Source organism: Chenopodium album, chromosome 15, assembly GCF_948465745.1.
Source record: "Chenopodium album chromosome 15, dcCheAlbu1.1, whole genome shotgun sequence".
Taxonomy (NCBI): Eukaryota; Viridiplantae; Streptophyta; class Magnoliopsida; order Caryophyllales; family Amaranthaceae; genus Chenopodium; species Chenopodium album.
Window position 1 is genome coordinate 44,865,545 of NC_137848.1, and position 23,922 is coordinate 44,889,466.

The window sequence follows — 23,922 nt, forward strand, 5'->3', positions numbered from 1 at the left end:
AATTAAAGAGACTAATAATACATACTTAGCTACATAACTCTGTCTTAACGTTCCTTCAAAAAATACAAATGGCTGAAAATTCTCTCTCTCAAGAAACCTCTCAAGAAGAACACGATCTCCTTCTTCGCTCAAACAAAAAATCCAAAAGAAAAATTACAAATTTCATCTTCTCAGAAGAGAATGACACTACTGCTACCAGTGAGAATGTTGCGCAACAACAATTCCCTCCTTTACCTAATGCGTCGGTGGCTTAAAAACAGAAAAAAGTTTCATTCAGTGAGATGGTGAGTACTGAAAAACAGGGGTTTATCCTAATTGAGGATGATGAAGAAACCTCTGATGATGATGAACCCCCGGATAATGTTATAGATGACCCAAAATGTCCAATAATCCTTCTCTCTAAAGAAGAGAAACGTCGCATGCGCCAACCTTAGAAGCATACTCTAATTATCAAAATGTTCAATTCCAAGATTGGATATATGGCTCTTATGAAAAGATTAAAGAAGAAGTGGGAATTATCTAGTGGTCTTATACTGACAGACATAGGGTATGACTATTTTATTGCAAGGTTTTCAAACCTAGGCGATTACAACCATGTCCTACCTCAAGGTCCTTGGATGCTTGATGATAACTACTTAACCATCAGGAAGTGGGTGCCTAATTTCATCTCTGATGATGCCCCGTTAAGGTATCTGACTGCCTGGGTGCGTATTCCTCACCTTGCAGTTGAATGCTTTGAACAAGAGTTCTTGAAGAAGGTAAGAGGAAAAATTGGAAAAGTTGTCAGGATTAATAACAACACAGCTTTAGCTCAAAGAGGCCAATTCACTCGTCTCAGTGTTGAATTGGATTTGTCCAAACCTTTATTGTCTAAATTTTGGCTTAAGGGAAGAGTATGGAGCATTCAATATGAAGGTCTTAGGATGATTTGCTTTCATTGTGGGAAAATAGGACATCAAAGTGACAATTGCCCTAGTCATGTGCATAAATCAATGGAAGATGGTGAGCATTATTCAGATCCCCCTCATGTCAAAAGCAAACCTATACCAGTCCCAACCATTGAAAAACAGGATTATGGGAGTTGGATGCTAGTGAAGAAACCACCGCTGCGCAACCGTCAGCCAAGGCCGGAGAAACATCAAGCAATGGCTGGTAACAATGTTATTAAAATCGCGATTTGGATCGTAGAATCATACGATTCTACGATCTTAATCCACCTAAACGATGTAAATCGCTGGTAGAATCGTTATGCTGTAGAATCGCTCATAGAATCGGTAGAATCGGTTAGAATCGGTGGAATCGGTACCAATTCTACGATTCTATACCGATTCTAATCCTGCAAAAAATCTGATTTTTCGAAACCCATAACTTTTGATTCCGAAGTCGGAATTAGGCTTATAATATATCATTGGAAAGCTCTTGAAGTCTACTTTATAATAGAATTAGTTTTGTACCTATATAATTTATATATTTTATGTTATAGACTAAAGAGTGTAAGGGTGTCATAGTTGAACCTAACTTTAGTCAATGACTTACATATTATTCAATCTAAATCATAATAAAGCTTATGAAACATCAATTTAAATAACTTTTAAGATTCTATCCAACCATTTAAATTTTGTGGGCATAAGAATGTATTCATGAGTCTCTTGCACTCAACTTTGGGGATATAAAAAACACTTTTATAACATGAGTTTGTTGTACTTGTCATTCTTTAGCTATCTCGTTAAATGAACTAACTTGACACTTAGTTTTCTATCATTATTGGATTTTTTTTTAATTATGCATGGGTCTAGGGAAAACAACTTTACGAGTCAACAACGTTATTTTTTTTCATAATTTAACAACAACTGTCGTGTTACTCTCATGGTTAAGAATGTGTACCAATAATCCAACTTTATAGTTTATATTGTGTTGTTTGAGTTATGCGCGTGCGAAATTACTTGAAAAACTATTTTATGTTTGTATGTCAATATTATGTTACTAACAATATATATTATTATCATTCTCATTGCTATAAAATTATGTATGTAGTCATTTGTTACATTTTGAAGCTCAATTTTACATTTTTGTAGAATTGCACGATTTTACGATTCGATTTTACCGATTCGATTCTACCCCACTCACCGATTCAAAGTAGAATCCCGGTTCTGATAACTTTGGCTGGTAAAGATGCTCAGAATATTGCTTCAAAATCTGGTCAACCGAATAATCAGGGAGGTTCAAGATTTGCAATTTTAGGGGAAGCAAATAAGGAAGTTTTGGGTGCTGCTGCTAATTGTGTGGGGGGCATTGATATCAATTCAATTGATGATTTAGTGGAAACTGGTTGACTTGGGGAAATATTCTCAAAAAGATAATTCAGTTGACAAAAATTCCTCCTTTAATATTGGCATATCTGATATCAACCCAAAATTAAGCGAGCAAATTCTAGGTGGATCCAAAAAGTGGCAGGAAGTTAGGAAACAAAATCCTAGTGCATCTAAATCTATCCTAAAAGATAAGTCCAATTATTTATCTCACAGGACCCCAAATAAGCAAACCGTGCAAAATACAGCCGGAAAAGAAAATTCTCAAATCATATTTCAAGCTACTAATTAAGCAAATTCCTTCGACACCACTACTGATTCCCTAGAACAGCCTACACAAAAAATCATTCAGACTGACCTTGAGAAGCAACATGTCCTAAGCCAATTTGATTCCCTTGCCACGCACATCTCTCCAACCCCCTGCTCCAATCTTTCTCCAAATTCCACCAGAGAAAACAATTTGTGCAGTATGCCAATGACAGAACCTTACCTGGCTATGGTCGACCCCCTGATTCATGTGATGGTAATGGAGATACACTCATGGTCGGCGACATTGCAGATGCCACCAGAGTTGATGATGACATTGAAACCTCCTCTTGAGGTGTCTCAAGCCTTTAGACATCTTATGAATGCATACCATTCCAATTTTTCAAACAACTCTGTTATGAATTATAATCACAATCTTGTTGCTAATTCCTACCCATAACGTGTATGGTTTGGAATGTTCAAGGTGCTGGGAGTCGAGAGTTTATCTCTGTTCTGCGGGAAGTAGTGCGCATCAATAAACCAGTTGTCTTGGCCTTGGTGGAAATGCATATGGGAGGTGATCATGCTGAAAGAACCGCCACCATATTGGGATATAGTGGACACACTCGTATGGATGCCCAAGGTTTTAGTGGGGATATTTGGGTGTACTGGAAGTCTAAATTAGTTGCTATTGATCCGATTGAAAAATCTAACTAGTATTTCACTTTGAAAATAAAAAAAGGGAGGAAGAACCTTGGTACTTCTCTGCCATATATGCAAGTCCTGACCCCTCAAAACGTGAAGATTTGTGGAAAGATCTCTCCCGCTTTGCAAACACCAATAACAAGCCTTGGCTCCTTGCTGGAGATTTTAACGAGACTCGTGTTGGGTGGGAAAAAAGTTCTAGCTGTGCGGAAACCACAAGACGTAGCAAAAAAATTTAATGCGTGGGTGCATGAGCATCACCTTATTGAAGTTGAATTCTCAAGGTCATCTCACACCTGGTCTCGTGGTAATTCGGAGGAGACTTATCAGAGTGTTAGGCTTGACCGCACTCTTTGTAGTGGAGAATGGAGCATGAGATTTGATTAAGCAAGGGTGAAGCATCTCCCAGCTTTACAATCTGACCACTGCCCCCTTTTCATATACCTAAATGGTTTTACTTTCCTCGAAACTTTGGATAGTCCATTTAGATTTTAGGCAGCGTGGCTCACTCACGAGAAATTCACTGAATTTCTTGAACAAAAATGGAATGCTACTGCTCCTCTCGTGCCTCTTCTTCACTCCTTTGCTGAAAATCTGCAAGAATGGAACAAGGATGTTTTCCATAATATTTTCAGGGAGAAACGTACTCTTATGGCAAGAATAAAAGATGTTCAAGCTTCCCTAGCCACTAACCGTAACTCTGGTCTCGTAAAATGGAAGCTAAACTAAGGAGAGACCTTGATTTATTGTTGCAACAGGAAGAACTGTTCTGGTATCAAAAGGCACGAGTGGACTGGTTACAACATGGTGACCGCAACACCTCTTTTTTTCACTTGAGCACGGTTGTACGAAGGTGGAGAAATAAAATTTTTTCCATAAAAAATTCTGATGGCCAATGGATTCCCCATGACAAGGATCAAGTGAAAAGTTTGGTGGTTGATTATTTCACCAATCTTTTTACAGACGAGGAGGATGTGGTTGGTGATTGGAAATTCCCTCGGGAGTGTGTGCAACACTATCTAATGAAGAATGGATGAAGTTGACTAGGCCTTACACAAAGAGTGATATTGATCTAATCATCAACACCATGGGTTCTCTCAAAGCCCTTGGCCTCGATGGTTTTCAGGAAATTTTCTACCAAAAAAATTGGAAGGTAGTGGCTCTGAATGTGTACTCCATGGTGTTGGCTGCACTTGAGGGTAAGGGCTTACCAGATTCAATCAATGAAACCTTCTTGGTGCTTCTCCCAAAAACTGAAAATCCTGAACTTCCTTCGCAATTTAGACCGATTAGTTTATGTAATGTGGCTTACAAAATAATAACCAAAGCCATTGTCAACCCAATCAAGCCTTTGCTGCCAAAACTAATTGCTCAAGCTCAATCAAGTTTTGTTCCAGGTAGGCAAATTACAGACAATATTGTGATTGTTGAAGAGGTAATTCATACTATGAAACACAAGAATGGGAAAAAAGGGTTCATGATAATAAAAATTAACTTCGAAAAAGCATATGATAGGCTTAAATGGTTATTTATCCGGGATACTCTTGTGGAGATGAATTTCCCGATTCTCATGATCGAATTCATTATAAAATGTGTGACATCCCCCCCTATGCGTGTCTTATGGAATGGAGAGAAGACAGATGAATTTTTTCCTTCTAGAGGAATAAGGCAAGGAGATCCATTATCTCCTTACCTTTTTTTCCTGTGTATGGAATGCTTGAACCAAGTCATTGAGGCAGCTATTGTGGCTGGAAATTGGAAGCCCATTCACTCTAGCAGGGGTGGTCCGAAATTATCCAACCTATTTTTTGCAGATGATCTAATTCTCTTTGCTGAAGCTTCACTTGAACAACCAGCAGTAGTTAAGGATTGTCTCGACAGATTTTATGTTGCGTCTGGCCAGAAGGTTAGTTGTCAAAAATCGAGAATTTTTTTTTCTTGCAATGTTTCTGTAGAAGTGCAGTAGCCTATATGTTCTTCCCTTGGGATGAATGTGACTGAAGACCTTGGTATGTACCTTGGAATGCCTACTTTGTCAAGTAGAGTCACTAGGGAAACTTATGCTCATCTCTGCAAAAAAATAGACAGAAGATTATCTGGTTGGAAAACTAAGTATTTGTCTCTAGTAGGATGTATTACTCTCACTAAGACTACCTTCACTTCGATGGCTAATTATTCCATGCAAACCGCTAAGATCCCGCGTTCTATTTGTGATGACATTGATAGAAAGGCAAGGAAGTTTGTTTGGGGTAGGTCGGATGAGAAAAGAAAAATTCACCTCATCTCTTGGAACACACTGCAATTACCAAGAAACAAAGGGGGGTTGAACCTTCGTTCTGCAAGACAGGTGAACTCAGCTTTTTTAACCAAGCTGGGTTGGCGTATGCTCTCTAAACCAAGTGCTTTATGGTCTCGTGTTCTTCGCCATAATTATTGCAAAGACCGATGTGACATCGACATGTTTACTCCCACCTCCAACATGTCTAATGTATGAAGGGGCATAACAGATAATGGGGAGTGGATTAAGAAAGGTTCTGTAGTAGTGGCTATTGGTAACGGGAAAAGCACCCTTTTTTGGGATCACTCTTGGGCGTCTGATGCTCCTTTGAGGGAGGCTGTCACCACTCCAATCCCAAGCAACATTGAAGGGGCCACGGTAGAAGAGATGTGGAATGCTGGAGTAGGCTGGAAATGGGAAGAATTTTCTCATATTTTTCCTGCCCACAACCTTAATCTTATTGCTGCTCATAGCCTTGTGGAGGATAAAGATGTAGATGATCTTCGTTTCTGGAAAGGCTCAAAGAAAGGTGGCTTCTCTATCAAGTATACTCTACACATTATGAAAAGCACTTAAGAAATCCCATTTGATCCTAAATGGGATTTAGCTTGGAATACTCAGGTGCAACAACGAGTCAAAACCTTCCTTTGGCTTGCTTTTCATGATAGAATTCTTTGCAATTCAAATAGACTGAAGAGACATCTCACAGATGACCCCCGTTGCACTAGATGTAACCAAAATGCTGAGGAAAATCTACTCCACCTATTTCGTGATTGCCCCAAGTCACAACAAAATCTGGAAAAGCCTGGGAGGAACAACTCTTTCTCCTTCATTTTGGAGTGGTGAACTTCAGACTTGGCTAAGTAAAAATTTAAAGGCTGATGGGTTGATGTTTTCTGAGAAATGGCTTACTACTTTTGCTACTACCCTTTGGTGGATTTGGAAATGGCGTAACAATGAAATCTTTGATAGAACTGATGCTGTTTTCATGAATACAGTGGAGTTTTTAAGAGCTCGTGTTGATGAGTACTGGAATTCTATGATGATGAAAGATGCGCCAAGTGCTGAAAGTACTAATGTGAGAAAAGAGGTTTTAATTCGTTGGTTATCACCTCCAACATTCTGGTTTGCACTAAATACTGATGGGGCTGCAAAAGGGTGTCCTGGTCTAGCAGGAGGAGGAGGAGGAGTTATTAGAGATATTCATGGCAGGCACATTCGAAGTTTTGCTGCTAATCTTAGAGTATGTATCGCATATAGAGTAGAGCTAGTAGCAGCAGAACGTGGACTCAAGATGGCTATAGCTTATGGAATCAGCAAGCTTGAGATGTAGATGGACAATAAGGCGTGTATTGAAGCTATCCAAAATCCAGATCACCATGGCGGTGAATGCGTTCACATCTTTAGTAGCTGTCGTAGTCTTGTTAAGTCTTTTGGTTATAATTTTTGTCTTGTTTATTGTTTTAGGGAGGGTAATAAGGTAGCAGGTCGTCTTGCTAATCTAGGGGTAGGTCTTAGCGAGGGAATTGTTTATTTCGATGCACCTCCGATCGAGATAAAATGTCTGTTAGAGGAGGATATTAGAGGAGTCACTACTTCTCGTTTTATTGCTTAGTTTATTTTATTTATGTAGGGCTTCGCCTACTTTTGCAAAAGAAAAAAAAAAGAAAATACTTACTTAGCTACAAAAAACAAAAAATGAGACTAATACGTATTTAGGATATTGGTTCAAGTTTTCATCTAATTTGTACATTAGGTGTATTATTTTCGTACAACAACTTTAAAGAAGTGATTTACAGACAATTAAACATGTAGGTGGTCAATGGTGTGCCTGTGCTACTAATTCAGTGAAACCCATAGCTAGTTAAAAGTGAAGGGGAAATTGCATGTGCTAAAAGGATACCATAATAATAATCGTTCTACATATAGTTGTATGAATACCAAGCTAAGATAGCTTGTCGTATACCTGTCAAAAATAAATTCCTAATAAATCCAATGTAGTAGGGTAATTGGGTTGAATCCACAGAGAGATGGTATTCAATCTAACCTCTAAGAAATTGGAGAAACTAAACAAGTCATGAAATTCGGATAGAAAAGTAATCTAAACTAAAATAGGAATAAAAAAATTTATAAAAAGACCTAAGGTTATGGTTCACCATGTTTATACTTCTAAATCTATCAAATATCAATAACAATTCAATTTATCAATTATCTAGAGCAATTGCTAAACCTACGGTCGGGTCTTAACGCTCTCAATTCAACATATGCAATTCGGTCACTAACATAATCAGAATTGCTAATTGTAGGTAAGCCTTTAAAAGTAAGATCTTTCGATTCAAAATCTTATTCACAATAAATAATAAAAAAAAATTTATCAGCTTGCAGTATTACCAATAAAACATTATCAATTAGAGGAATCAATAATTAAAATATCAATAACATTAATCAAGATTCATAATATAAACATGAATTTCCAAACCCTAGAAATAAACTACTCTAGAATGGAATAAATAATTAAAACTAAATATAATAAAGAAAGCTTAACTAAAAGAGAGATTTAAAATACCTTAATGAATTAATATAACAAACTCAAGAGCAATCCATGGAGGAATCCATGGAATTTCCCAAGATAAACTATGGCTAGAGAGAAAAGAAAACAAACATAAAAAATAATAATAAAAAAACGGCATAAGGGAAAAATACTAATCCTTTGAAGTATTTATAAACATCCTAAATTCTAATCTAAATAAATAAAAAAAATTAATAAGAAAATAAAGATTACATAAGTTGAATTATTATTGGACGATAGAAGTTGACGTGGCATAAAACCGCAAGCGAGGCTGAGGACACGAGCTACTCATGGGCTGCTTTGGCTGCTTGCCAGAACCTGCAGGCACAGGCACAGACCCGCAAGGACAGACCCGCAAGGCTGGCCGCAGGACAGACCCGCAAGGCTGGCCGCGGGTGCCGCACTTCGTCGTTGACTGCATGCTCAGATTAAAACGCCTAAAACTTCTGTTCCAAAAGGCTTCTTAGGGCATGTGACCTATCTTAGGAAAGCTCTTCAAGTCCAGTTTCCAATGCAACTTGAATATCTTCAATCCGATCTATAGAACTCAAGTTATGATCAAAAGAGTGAAAAAAGGTCGATTTTGACACTTTGCAAATTAAACCATCGTTTTCTTCGTTTCTAACTCAAATTCATTTGCGAAAGATGTATAGCAACCCTTGCGAATGCTATTTTTGATCCTTGTGCATATTAATCTCAACCTAAGTTTCCAAAAACGCATATCTTTCATTGAGTGACCACGATTCATTGACGTTTCATCCTTCCATTGTCCGATTCTTCCAAAACTACTCCGAAAGCGTCCAAATAGTCATGAAAATTACTTGAAACATTAAGATAACACAAACGAAGCATAATAGAGCACAAAACGGACAACTTATGCACTTACGACCTAAAAAGCGACAAAAGACTCTAAAATCAACTATAAAACTTACATAAACGTGCCTATAAATCCTATATAAGGGTGATTCATCATTGGCATAATGAAATTAAAAATTTGTATTTTTCAATTTTGAAATTGGTGATTGATCAGTTCTCATTAGAGACACTTTGAGGGTGGAGATCGATAATCTTTTCACCATATTTTTTAAAGTGTTTGGCCCGCAAAAGAATATAAATAAGTTTTTTTTTTATAAAAGGTATTGAACCGACACCTCTCACCGGTGGAATTTGAGAGTAGAGGGGGGAGGTAAGGGAATCCCTTATTCACAAGCAAATGTTGTTGATGGGCAGGGGCGGATCCAGGATTTCCAAGTCTGCGAGTCATTATGAAATATCGATCATCTTATTAACTCGTGAAAGTACAAAAATAAAATTTCGGGTCCAAAATATTAACAAAAATGTATATATTACAACCAAATTGATTTCAATCCAACAAATAGGACACAAAAATCCATATTACAACCAAATACGAGTAGTAGTTAAAAAAATCCATCTTATAAGCCGAAAGTACTACAAATAACATATTACAAACACATAAATTATAGATATTATTACAAACTACTTCGTGTGACGAATTGGCAATCACTGATAGTCAAAACTCAAAACAATTACTTTTGCATGCTCCCGGTTTACAATATATTTATTGTACATCGAACATTTTTGCGAAAAATGACCCTTTTTCTTTACAAAAGTGACCCTTTTTATTACAAAAGTGACCCATATTTTCACAAAAGTGATCCTTTTTTTTTTTTTTACAAAAGTGACCCTTTTTTCACAAAAGTGACCCCTTTTTTTCACAAAAATAGAGTATCAAAATAAATAAAATAAACACAAAATGCAAAAGTTAACCCAATGGCTCTACTTTCATCCCGTATTTTTATCTCTCCTCAAAACTAAACATTTCCACCATTAACAAACCTTCAAATTCTTTCTTCGCTAGCAACGCCGATAGCGCTGAAACCATCGCCGATTCCACCATTTCCGACCATCTCACCGAGCAAAGCGACGACGATGACGACTGTACACTTCAAGCTTATTAACTGCGAAATTCCATTAAATAACAAAAATCAATAAATAAAAAAGGCAAAAACCTTTGAATCTCAAAATCAATAGAGATAAATCATGGAAGGAAATGAACTGCAGCAAAAAAGAAGAGAAGAGGAAGTAAGAGTGGAGAGAGAAAGTGAAAGAAGAAAGCACTCAAAGAAGATGAGGATCCAGAAAATGAAAAAGATAGGAAGAAGGTGCTCACGTGCGAGTCCAAAGAAGCTGATTTACAATAATGATATTGTAAACCGGATTTTAATAAATTTTTGTGAACTCAAAACTCTAACTTTGACAGAAAATCACTGATAATTCGAATTTTAGAAATAATTCATCAAGAAATTGTGTTAATTGGGTAACAAATTATCCCAAATAGCTCTGATATAAAAGCCATCCTAATTGAATAGCTTGAGCATAAAATCAATGCAAATTTCCAAAAATCAAAATGGTAACAAAACCCACCTCAAATTAATCGTCAATTTCAATTATAACCAAATATTATATAAAAAAACAAAAATAAATTATGCAGTGAAAGAAAAACCTTGGTTTCCATAGATTGCATCAAAGCTCATTAACATTATGAGGAGCTGAAGCCCGATCTCAAATTTTCAATTAAAGGTGTGCGATCTAAATTTATTTGGTACAAAAATACTGTGTAAAAATGAAATTGAGATTGACATATATATTTTTTCTTTTTAAAGAAAATATAAATAAAGGTTAAGGGAGTTCTCTGAAGACTACCTTCCAACTTACCAAAAAAATAAAGTAAAAAATGTTGCCTAAGATGATTATTAAGGTCATGTTCACTTCACCTTAAAAAAACAATATTAAGTAAAAATAATTTCAGTTCAGTAAAAATAATTTCAGTTCAATAAAAATAATTTCAGTACAATAAAAATCAGTAACTCCAAAGAAGAAATATAACATAGAATCAGTAAAAATAATTTCAGTTCAGCAAAAATAATTTCAGTTCAATAAAATTAATTTCAGTTCAGTAAAAATAATTTAAGTTCAGCGAAATTAATTTCAGTATAGTAAACATAATTTCAGTTTAGCAAAAATAAGGTGAAGTGAACGGGCCTAAATCTATAAGAAGTATAACTACTAGAGAATAATATTGTATGACTACTAGAGGATAAAATTAGAACGGCTTATCTGAAATTGTCGTGGGCTCGTTGCGTGACAATAAATCACTGCCCTAAAGTCAAATTTGCCTCGCACAGTACACACGGACTCGTAGCAACCGACCTCCAAGGATACACGACTCCAACTCTACGATGTACCACGAAGAGCTAGATTGAGAACACTTTGAACATTGCCTAACAATTAGAGACTATAGTATTGTGTATCATTTTTGGAGTAAAGAATAGTATGTAGTATGTAATTTTTGTGTCCGAATGAAGTACAAAGGTCTCAATTATATACTACTCCAAAATCATGAAAATATGGAAGGAATTACAAGCTCACGGAAATCAACAACTACAAAGGATCATTTTGCTCCACTAATCAAGTGATATCTATGCATGCATTTAGCATATATAACGGTTAGGTGGAGGAAATTGAAAGTCCACTAATTACCTCCCATGCATATTAATTAATTAATCAATATTATGAACCCACTCATTCTCACGGCAACATGCATGCTCCTAAGTCAATGAGAATCAATATTCTCCCTTTAATTTGCATGCCAAAGAATGAGCCCTCCAAGTATAGTATCAATTTATGTAACGGCTAGGAGGAAATTGAGATGATAAAGTCAACTAATTGATATGTAATATCAATTTAGGCAATCAAGAAAAAGATGATTTTTTGATCTTTTGAAGCAACAACAAAGAACCTAGACTTGGAGTAGTATTATGGGGATTGATTAATGAATAACTCCAACAAAATCTATATAGAGTTCTTAAGACAGTTATTGTATTTCTTAATTGCTGCTCACCATTGATGAAAGAGGTTGCTTGAGAGAGAGAGGGGGGGGGGGGGGGGAAGTAATGTTTTACCTCTGTTTGAGAGGAATGAATTACGGGCCTAAATTACTACCCTCAATCCAGGATTCTAGGTATACCAAAAGGCCCATAATAATTAACCCAGAAAGTATTATGGGCTATTACCCTCAATCCAGACGGGCCCTAAAAGATAAATACGGAGAATGCATTCCTGCTTGGATTAACAATTATGTCTGAGTTATCTCTTTCTATATGTATAAAAACTTTTGGAAATGTAGTATGAAGAGAGATAATTTTGTTACAAAATATTTTTGGTGTTTAGAGAGCCATAAGGATGGGGGTAAGAATCGATCCCATGATATCCTGAAATCGGGAGAGAAGCTCTAACCCTATTCCTCACTCTCATTTTGTTAGAAAATATGACCATTATGTTATAAGTTTTTTGAATAAGTTGTATTAATGTCGGGCAATATCAATTATAAAAGGAAAGATGAATATAATAAAGGAACATTTTATAGAAAATAAATAATGAGAAAAACGTATTACTCATTAGAAAAATTCTAACCCAATGCTTCGGATTTATACTTGTGTGTTATTTGAACTCTATACATATTGTGTTTTCCAATGCATATTAGCCCCAAACTCACTATATGCTACGAGTATAAGAAAATTGTGACCAATTCTGCTTGTACCTCCTCGACTAGCTTGGTCCGTTGGTCGTCACAAGCCCCACTCACCTACACACTCTATGGCCAAATGATAGGAGTACGTACGTGAGTGCCCCGACCCTCTTAAAATCATATCCCCACTTTGTTTTTCCTTCCTCTCTTTTTCTTAATGCTCACAAGCCCCATTCTCACACTTACAAGGCTCGTGTCCTCTGTTGTCAAAAGTGAATAGTGTGTTATGTGATTAGGTGTCAAAACACTCGTGACGAGTTCGATTATATAATTTGAGATATATAAATAATAGACTATGCGGGTTGTTCAAGCTCAGGATTTTCAACATCATCTTTTATCCTTGGAAAGGCGTTCTCCTACTCCGCGTCAAGAGTTGGTTCCTTTGTGTCTGCAAGGAGGTGCCTCGGATCGTCTCGACCATTATTTGCTTTTTACGGTGCATGGCTTTGCTGTTAGTCATTGATCTAAACTCTTAATATTATTATATACATACACATACACATATACATATACATATACATATACTTCATCTTTTCAATAATTTTTTTACTCTGTTACCTAATATTACATGAATATTTCACTCACTTTATATGATATGGAGTTTTTGACAACAATATTTCAAAATATGTAGTAGTACCATAAATAAATAACTATCTAATCATTCATTTTTGGCTACTTATAATTTTATTCAAATTAAAATGTTTTGATTATTATTCATTCTAGATATACTAAAATAAATAAATAAATATATCATTGAAAAAAAATCTACAATCCTAAATAAATTTATAAAAAAAATTGACATACTAAAACTTAAATAATAATTCCTTAATACGGAGTAATATATTAAAATAATCATTAATGTATAGAATTTAACCTAGTTTTCACTATATGCAATAATGAGGTTACATTCATTTAGTCACTATAAATTCATACTCAAGTTTTATCTCATTTCAGTAGCCGCTCATTCCAACAAAAAGAAAGCAGAATATTTGTAAGATGTTGGGTAATGTTAAAATAGCAAAAAAAAAAAAAAAAAAAAAAAAAAAAAAAAAAAAAAAAAATGATTAGAGACAATACAATTCAAGAGTGGAGTGTTTTCCTTTGGTTATTATTGATCAAGTTATTGTCACTTTTCGGACTCGATCGTGAGGATGCAGGTGCACATTCGACCATGGTTTCTCCGTCTAATCGCCACTCTATTATAAAAAAAATCTCACAGGTACACAAATTAGAATAATTTGTATATTTTGTAATATTTGATTACTTATTTAAAATATTTACATATTCTTATTGATGAAACTTTATTCGATTAACATATAAACCTCGTCTAAATCAGTGAGATATAACTGTTCTGTTTTGAAAATTTTACAGACACATGTGAGCAATTAGACTAAGATGTAAATTTGAATAATCTATCAATCTAATCATTGTATTTAGTCAGTAAAGGTATAATTATTTGAAAATTTTAGTCCGATTATTTAGTTTGATTTTAGACTTTTGAACACATAGGCTTATAGGTGTCATTCAAAATTTATCAACTATAGGGTGTTGTTGGTTTAAGAAAAACTAAACTTTGGGGTGCTATTAGAAAACTTATTTAATTTTGATGTTATGATGTACATAATCCTATATCATTATAAATGTAGAAATATTTTAAAACTAATTTTCGGTGTTCTTTTTTTAATTGACAAATTTCTTTTAGTAATGGAGGGGACAAGGAGTACATTACAAAAATATTTGATTTAGTATGATTTCTTTGGAATTTTTGTTTTAGATTGAGACTATGTAAAGTTATATAGGTTAACAATTATATGAAAATTAAAAAATAAATCTTACACATCAATCTTTGTTAGCTAGTTATTAGTAAACCGACAAGTGTTTTGATAAAAGGCGGATTTACAATAACTTTGTGTGTGGCAGAATTTTTGGAATTCAATTCACACGTACCATTTGTTTTGTCAAAACCAACAATTTTCTCCCTCTTCTTCATTTATTCAGAAACCACTTTCTCTCTCTTCCTCATTTTCTCTTGCGATTTTCTCTCTCTTCAACTGGCGATTTTCTCTCTCCTTAACCGGTGATTTTCGAGCTTTTTCTCTTTTCTCTTTCACTTGCGAAGTTGTTTTGCGCTAAATTCATGTTTGTTTACTTAATTTTTTGAGCATTTTGTTAGTTTTAGTTGTTTTGATTCTTCGATTTTTAGTTTTTTGATTTTTTTATTTTTTTTTTGGTAGTGTTTGATTCTGCAATGGTGAAAAAGAAGAGTACAAAAAAGGCGTCACATGAAGAAGGTTCGTATTCTTAATTTTTTTCATGATTTTTTTTTCAGAACTTTCAACTCAATTTTATTAGTGCATGTTATTTTTAGAATTTGTACAGTTATTACAAAATCATGTAGCTACAGTTAAGTTGCTATATATTATTTTGTGTTATTTATGTACTTTTGAGTATAACTTTTTACCTATGCATCATGCTTTAGCATTCCAAATAGTGGCAATGAAGTGAATACTATTAACTTGCTACTGGTGAACTCATCATATTTCTCTGTGCTTCTCCAATGATTGGTTGTATTCTTAAATATGGTATAAAATTGTGTCAAATTAGTTGTTTTACTTGCTTTGAACCCTATTGCATGATTAGTGTTTTCACTCCTTTGTGACGACAAAATTCCTGCTGAAAAGAAATCTCTACTAAGGGCAAGACATCATTTCTCTATTCATATACTCTTTTGTACCAAGAGTGTGCTGTCAAGTTATATTTTTGCATCATTGCCTTCCACTTTTCTTCAAATTCTTGTTCTGTCATAACCACTTTAAGCACTGGTTGAATGCATGCTTAAATTCTTTATCTTTTTAAGAGCCCCAAATCTGGTTATTGTATTTTGTTCTAAATGCCATATACAAAGTCTATGCCTTGTATTAGGAAGCACCTACATTCAAAATAAAAAGGTCACTTCATGCAATAAAAAGGGTCACTTTATGCAGTTAAAAGAGTCACTTTATGCACTAAATAGGGTAACTTGTGCTTTGATGGTCAAATATTGTATGTTGTCAGAACTTATTAGTTAGGGTAATATGTAACTATCACTACTACAAAATCAGCCAAAGAGACCTGTCCAAATTAGCCAAAGAGACTGCTTTAGAGGCGGCCTCTAGCAAAGCGGTATCTTTGGCAAAGAGACTGCTTGACTAGAGGCGGTCTCTAGAATGAGAAAACTAAGACCGCCTATTGAAGATAGGCAATCTCTTTTTTGTGAAAAACTGAGACCGCCTGTGGAAGATAAGAAGTCTCTTTTTTTAAGAAATTTGAGACCGGTTATTAAACTTAACAGGTCTCTCGGATATCGTTTAAAATAAAAAAAAAATTGCTTATTTGATACGAATTTTAAAATTATAATCACAATTCATCAATATAACTCATTTAATTTTTTTATATTATTAAATACGGAGTACAAAATAATTTTTGAATGTCATATACCTCAAAAATTACAAACATGATACAAATATAATTGAAAATCCAATACACAAAAATAAAATAAAATAAAATAAACAAAACGCTGTAAATGATAACTTTCGGTTCCAAAGATCTTCTAGATGATAACTTGTAGAAATCTTTACCTGTAACCACAAATATACACAAAGTAAAACCAAACAAAAATTAGTCTCCAGTAAAATAAATCAGAAAAATTAAACCAACATAATTAAAAATAAAAAAATCAAAACAAAGATTACTACGGAAACTTAACCAAAAAAGTCAAAAAAAAAATTTAAAACATATAAAACAAAACAAAGATCTAAAAATTGAAAAGAAAAATTCATAACTGATGAAATACGGGATGTAAACTAAAAATTTGGTTAAATGGCGATTAAACACACAATAAGAAAAAATAAAAACGAAATTTCATAAAAATAATTTTAATCAATTTCAAAAACGAGCTAAAGAATGAATTGACAAGATAAACTAAAAAGATAAATTTTAAAAATGATGAAAAAAATTCTAGAACTAAAATATGAAGAACTAAAAAATGATATTGAAAATGAAAATAAAAGAAATAGATCAACATATCAGATCTAGCTAGCATAAAAGAAGAATGAAACGAACAATAATATAAAAAAAATGAACAAAAAATCAACTAAACTAGATCTAACACTATAGAAGATCAAGGGAAAAAAATGTAAAAAAAACGTAAAAGAAAAAGGGAATAAAACTAATACATCGATTGAAAAAACCCCCAAAACGAAACCGAAAAACACATCATGTTCAAATCTCATAAACTTTTATTTGCAAAAATAAGTTTAAAAACAAAAACATTAATAAGAAAACTAAATGAAAAATCAATTATCATAACTAATGAAGAATTGTATAAAAAAAATTTACAAAAACAAATATTATAATCAATTATAAGATAGTTAGATTTTCATTAAAGACAACGAAAAAATGAAGGTCATCACTTAAAAACGGGGAAAAAAAAATTACAAACTCGCCTTGACTGTAGATCTTGAAATTTTGACATGACGGAGTGGAGATCACTTCTTGAAATTGAGAAAAACATGAAAGAAATTAAAATTGGGGTGAAAAGGATAAGAGATTAAAGGAGGAGGGAGAAAGAGATGAGTACTCCCAAAAGTAAAATAGAAAGAGATGAGAGGCGAGAGTGGTCGGCGGAGTGAGAAGAATGAGAGAGTGAAAAGGTTTTTTTAAAGGGTTAGGGTTTTGAATTGGGAATTTTAGGAGACCCGTCCTTTATAACGACAGGTCTCTCTGATTTCTCAAATTAAAAAAATTAAAAAAACAAGAGACTTGTTAATTAGAAGGACAGGTCTCTCTTTATACCTTGAGACCGGTTTTCTTAAATAACGGTTCTTTTTGATAATTTGAGAGACCTGTTAATGAAGATAATGGGTCTCTCATTTCACAAAGACCACTTATGTAGTTAACGGGTCTCTTAGTTTGGGTCTCTTTGAGCATTTTTGTAGTAGTATATAAACTTTTTACTCGCTCAATTGCATTTGACATTGCTTGGTCCTCGTCAGTGAATATTGAGGTTGGTGTTTTTGTCCTCCATAACTTTCTTGAAGGTTTCTAGTAACCACACAAACGATTCTGTTTTTTCATCCCTAATAAAAGCACATACAAACATACAATTATGCGAATGATTGTTTATGCTAACAAAAGGAGCACATATAATTTAAAATTATATTGGTTGGTTTTGTATGTTGTATCAAAGATAAGAACATCTCCGTATATCTTATAGTTTTCTAGCATCATTGAATCTCCCCAAAAGATATTGGAAATTATTCCTTCATTGTCATATTTTACTCTAAAAAACGAAGTTTGGATCCTTTGATTGTTCCTGATTTAAAATGTTCACTAAAGCTTGAGCATCTCCAACCTTAATTCGCTTCATTCTTAACCTTGAGCAGAAACTCTTGTGATCTACAACACTATACCCTACATTCTGTTCTCTCCCAGCTTCTGTAGCCATGTAATTATAAGTGTCCATTGTAATTAAACCTGAAGATTTCATTGTTTTGATTGTTTCAGCTTTTTCTTCTGTCATTTTTCTTTTAGAACGATGCAAATAATGCCATTGTGACCTTGTAAACTCGTGGTTATGTTGTAATATATATGCCACTACCTCAAACTGTCCTTCTTTATTTACTTTCGCTCTTAGAGCATGCCCAATGGTTAACCAATTGGGTTGGTTATTAGGAGAGAGAAAGTGAAAAAATAATAAAAAAATTGAAGAGAGAGAAAAAGTTGGGGGAATATTTCAATAACCTGGTTATTGAAATAATTGGTTATTTGGGGTTGGTTATGCAATTAAATATTGCAAGTGGGTGGGTTTATATGACAACCCTTGATGACGTGGCACAAGAGGATTGTGACACCTATTTCTTTAATCAATGGCTGAGATTTGCTCTGATTTTTATTACCGTTGTAATTTTGTAACGACCATAATTTTTAAAATACAATTCTAAAAAAAAAAAAAAATACCAACGACTCTATTTTATTTTTCTCTATAAAATGAGCCCAATATTGAGGTATTTTGAAACAATTTTTTTTAGTGAATATTACTCTCTTTATTATCAAATTGTGTAAGAGATGAATATTCCAAAATCTAATAGAAAAAAAAAAAACCCACAAAATCTCAAAACTCATCACAACCCCAAAATAATCCAAATCTTCAACCTTACTATTCTAACATTCCAATTGATCTCAACTCAGATTTAGATACAAATTTTCAACAATTTTCGAATTATGGTTCACAAAATCTCAATTTCTCAAATCCAAGTACTTTCACTTCTTTTCCTTTTCAACCACCACAAAATCCTAATTATTCATATTCTCAAAATGTTATCCCATCTTTTGAGAATATTCAAATCTCGCAAGGTGATCCAACATTTCCTAAGTCCCAATTTTCTATGTCACAAGGTAATGATAGTGTATTTCCGAGTTTAAATTGCTTATACAAATCGAATGCATCAAATGACGACAATGAACCAGAAGTTGAAGAAGTTGAAGTCAATGAAAGAGGTCATGAAGAAGGCAATCAAGATGGAAAAACAAAGTTTTGGTCAAAAACTGAAGAAGTGGTTCTTGTGAAGGCTTGGCTTGAGGTTAGTCAAAATAAAAAAAACTAACACTAACCAAAAGGGGGATGTTTTTTGGAGGAAAATTGAGGAAATGTATAATAATGTTAGATTATACAAACAAAGGTGTTTCGAAGAAGGTAACACGAGAAGATTTGTTGAAAATGAGGGGTTCGGAGCAACTTAGAAACTGTTGGAGAAGGATCAATGCTTCATGTTCTAAATTTTGTGGTTCACATGCTCATGCTGAATCAAGAAGGGGAAGTGGTTACAATGATGAAGATGTTATGAAGGCAGCATATAGTATATATGCTGCAGACAAAACAAAGACATCATTGATGTCTAAAACCTTTCAAGACAAGCATATTTGGGACATTTTGATACAACATGATGCGTGGAAACCAAGTGAAGATATTGTTCAAAAATGCAAGCAAAAAAATCTACTCAAGAAAGTGACTCAAAGAGATCACGTATCAATGAAGCTGGCAACTACTCCTCTTCATCAAACCCAGAAACACCAACCAGTGGTGATATTGGGTATTCAGGCTTGCCTTCCAGCAACGAATCTAGCAAAAATAAAGGAAAGAGCAAGATGGCAAATATGCCACTTGGAGCATGGCAACAATGGTTGGACACGGCCCAGAACATGAACCTTATAAGACAATCAGAAAATCAAGTTGAACTTACAAGGTTGCAACTAGAAAGAGAGAAAGAAGCAAGGAAGCAAAGAAAGATTAATATGGAGTTATTTAAACACCTTGATTCAAAGCCAAACCTATCTTCGGAAGATCAAGAACTAAGGAACAATTTATTGAAGAAGTTGTTCCCCTCAGACTGATGTACTAGGTGTATGGTTAATCATAGTTTAAATGTTGCTTAATTTCAAATAATTTGTTTTTTAGTTTTCTGTTTTATGTACTAAGGTTCGATTTTTATTTTGGCAATTTTTAATGTGTTGTTGATTTAGGATATGAATGAATGTTATATTGTAATGTTATGTTATTATTAATAAATTTTTTTTTATTACATATCTAATATTAAAATCGTATTATACGCTTTATATGTACATATAATTATCATTGAGCTAACTAAACCCATCAATTCACTTTGATATTTCACAGCAAAAGATGTATATTGATTTACATTACACTGAAAAAGAATTGATGTACCCAACACTGAAAAGCAAATATTAGATACTAGACACCGATGTACTTAACATTGAAAAGGTAATAGTGATAAACACTGTACACTGATGTACTTAACACTGAAAAGGTAATAGTAACATTACATTGCTTTTACGTACATAACAATGCTAAGGTGATATTGACAATACAAATGCATGCATCTACATTACTGAAAAATTATTAATTTTTTTCTGAATCAATGCATGCATGCAAGACTTCAAATTCATCATATAAGACAATAAAGATGACTACATATCCAACACATTTGTTCTATAAAATGGATGAGATACATTTCACTTGATTAACCATCCATCTTTTCCCCTAAAAAAAAAACCTTCTACCTTCCATTCTCATATCAACTTGGTTTTAATAACATGTCATCCGACGAAAGCTCCAACTCTTCTAATTCTTCATCCAATTCAGAAAATAGCCAAACACAACGATACGAAATACGAAGGCAAGCAAATCGTCTTGTTAACCGAATGATGGATGAAGTTTTTATGTCCAATCCAATTGAAGTATATCAAATGTTAAATCAAGTTCCAAGGGCACCAAGGATCCCCGTTCCAAGGGATCGTGAGGATGGACACAATCGTTTATGGAATGACTACTTTGCTGACCATCCTGTGTTTCCCCCACAGTTATTTCGTCGGAGATTTCGCATGAACAAACATATATTTCTCCGAATAAAGCAAACTTTAGAAGAACGTCATCCCTTCTTTCAACAAAGACAAGATGCTACAGGACGATTTGGTGCCTCTGGATTGCAAAAATGCACAGCTGCTATGAGGCTAATAGCTTATGGCACCTCTGCTGATTCTGTAGATGATTACATTCGAATTAGTGCATCTCTTGCAAGAGATTCACTACAACATTTTGTGGAAGGAATTGTCTCTTACTTTAGTGATGAATACCTTAGAAAGCCCAATGAAGAAGATCTGGTAAGACTACTAAGAGTTGGTGAACGTCGAGGATTTCCAGGCATGCTAGGTTCTATTGATTGCATGCATTGGCGGTGGAAAAATTGTCTACTTTGATTAAAAGGTATGTTTTCTGGAAGACCAGGTAAGCCCACATTAATATTGGAAGCCGTGGCATCATATGATATTTGGATCTGGCATGCTTTTTTTGGGACACCAGGTAGTCGTAATGATATTAATGTTCTTGATAGATCCCCTTTGTTTAACGATGTTTTTGAAGGTCGTGCACCTTCTATTAACTATGTTGTGAATGACCATCAATACAATATGGGGTATTATCTCACTGATGGTATATATCCTAAAAGGGCAGCATTCATTCCTACAATATCACTACCACAAAATGAAAAAGAAGGTCTTTTTGCCAAATTACAAGAAGCTAGACGAAAGGATGTTGAGCGTGCTTTTTGAGTATTACAAGCTCGTTTTGCAATAATACGGAATCCTGCGCTAGCTCGTGACGCATCAATGTTAGGAAAATAATGATAGCATGTATCATTATGCACAATATGATCGTTGAGGACGAAAGAGATACGTATAAAACATATTACGATCCAAATGAATATGATCAAGCTACAAATGCGTCTTCAAGTAATAGAAACACTAAAGAGCTTTTTCAGTTCGAAAATAGCAACAACCGAATTGCAAGTTTGGAAATTTATATGTCTAATAGAGCTCGTGTTCGTGATGAAGCTATGCATAAATCCTTGAAAAAAGACTTAGTTTAACATATGTGGCACAAATTCGGTGTTAACAGTAGACAAAATAATTTGCGTTAATAGTTGTATAATCGTAACATTAAATTATTGTATTTGTACTCAAGCACGGTTCGTTTTTATCTTTTAAAGATTGTTGTCATTTGATAGAATATGTATTATTTTTATTATTATCGAATTTAGTAAAGTTGCAATTATTGTGTATTTCTTAATTATTGTGTATTTCTTAATTAACGACTAATTACTTACTAATTAAATAATATAATGCATTAATTTTAAACATAAGTCATTTTATTTAATTAATGCATGCTAATAATAATTATTAGTTTTAATTGATTATTACCAAGTGCATTAGTTATATATGATAGGATTTAAGAGAGATATTGTGTGGTGGGGTTGGGTAAAAGTAGGAGAGAGAAAATTTATAACCAAAAAGTTGTGGTTAACTATTGGGAGACATTGGTTATTAAATGGGTATAAGAGTGGTTATAGATGAGGTGGAAGATGTAGAAATTAATAAAATAAGCAATAACCACAATGGTTGTGGGCAACCATTGTGTTTGCTCTTATACATGCCTTGAAATCAGATCGTGTAATGGCTACTTGTCTTGGCTTTCTTGTTTTCACATTTACATTCTCTTCATCAGCCATTCCAACTAATTTTGTTTTCTTGTCACCTGAATTTCTCTTTCCTTCTGTAGAACATACATAATTTTTCTCTTTGACTATATCTGTGTGTGTGTGAAGTATCTTGTTGTATGCTTTCTTATTGAAAACCCCAGTATAGCAGCATGTTTTTCATACAATTCCAAAATTTATGCAAAAGTTTCTCTTACCACACCAACTAATGATCCTCTAAGATCTAAACTAGAAGCATCAATTGGATTTGCATATGTGATTTAATATAAAAGTATTTGTTTTAGCATAATATTCACACAACATTCATACCAAAGGTTTAATACAGACATATCAGATGACCAGAGGCAGCATGTCATTCTATTTAGAAATTAAAGTGAAGGGGAGTGATACTATGTTTTTTATGGGTCACCTTTATGCATAAAAAGGGTAACATTTATGCATACAAAGGGTACGTTTTTGCGTACAAAAGTGTAACTATTTTGAATACAAGGGGTCACTTTTATGCATAAAAAGGGTAACATTTGGGCATACAAAGGGTAACTTTTTTGCATACAAACTGAATTTTCTCAAAGTAATTCGTTATCAATGTTGCATTCATGCTGGAAACATAAGTTCATATAAAAAATAACAATTATGGATAACTTAGTCAACTAATTTGGTTACACAACAATTAAGATAAACCAATATAAATATTGATTAATTAGAAGGTTGATTGTATAGAAATTACCTTCGGTTGCATTTGCTTTAGATGTTTGTATTGAATTAAGTGAATTTGAGTCAATTGATTAATTAGTACACAACAACCTGATTTTCTATCTCTTCTGCATTGTCTTCTTCTTTAGTATGGCTATTATCACAAAAAATTTGATTACCTCCAAACTCAATGTCAGGATTGCTATTATCTCCAAACATTTGATTACCTTCAAATTCAGTGTCAGGAGTGTTATGATCGTCAAAAATTGGGACAAATTCATCTCCAAAATTCTTTGTTTCTTCTTCTATAATCGATTGATTTAAATCGATTTCAACAAAAGAATTCGAGTTTTCAAAATCACCTAACAATGGAGTTTCAATTTGCCTTTGTTTTTGTAGAAATT

At 33.8% G+C, this 23,922-nt stretch overlaps 3 protein-coding genes across 3 annotated transcripts; all 3 read left to right on the top strand.

Annotated features, from left to right (window-relative positions):
- Positions 1-455: 455 nt before the first annotated feature.
- LOC145581257 (uncharacterized) lies at positions 456-2,909 on the top strand. Its single transcript, XM_081638295.1, has 3 exons — positions 456-1,184; positions 2,076-2,282; positions 2,778-2,909. Exons 1-3 carry the CDS (start codon positions 456-458, stop codon positions 2,907-2,909), a joined length of 1,068 nt encoding a protein of 355 aa, XP_081494421.1.
- Positions 2,910-3,020: 111 nt separating this feature from the next.
- LOC145581259 (uncharacterized) lies at positions 3,021-4,297 on the top strand. Its single transcript, XM_081638296.1, has 4 exons — positions 3,021-3,198; positions 3,298-3,593; positions 3,756-3,968; positions 4,019-4,297. The coding sequence occupies exons 1-4, from the start codon at positions 3,021-3,023 to the stop codon at positions 4,295-4,297; spliced, it is 966 nt and encodes a 321-aa protein (XP_081494422.1).
- A 16,570-nt stretch (positions 4,298-20,867) lies between these two features.
- Positions 20,868-21,881, top strand: LOC145581260 (uncharacterized). Its single transcript, XM_081638297.1, has 2 exons — positions 20,868-21,474; positions 21,559-21,881. Exons 1-2 carry the CDS (start codon positions 20,868-20,870, stop codon positions 21,879-21,881), a joined length of 930 nt encoding a protein of 309 aa, XP_081494423.1.
- The last annotated feature ends 2,041 nt before the right edge of the window (positions 21,882-23,922 follow it).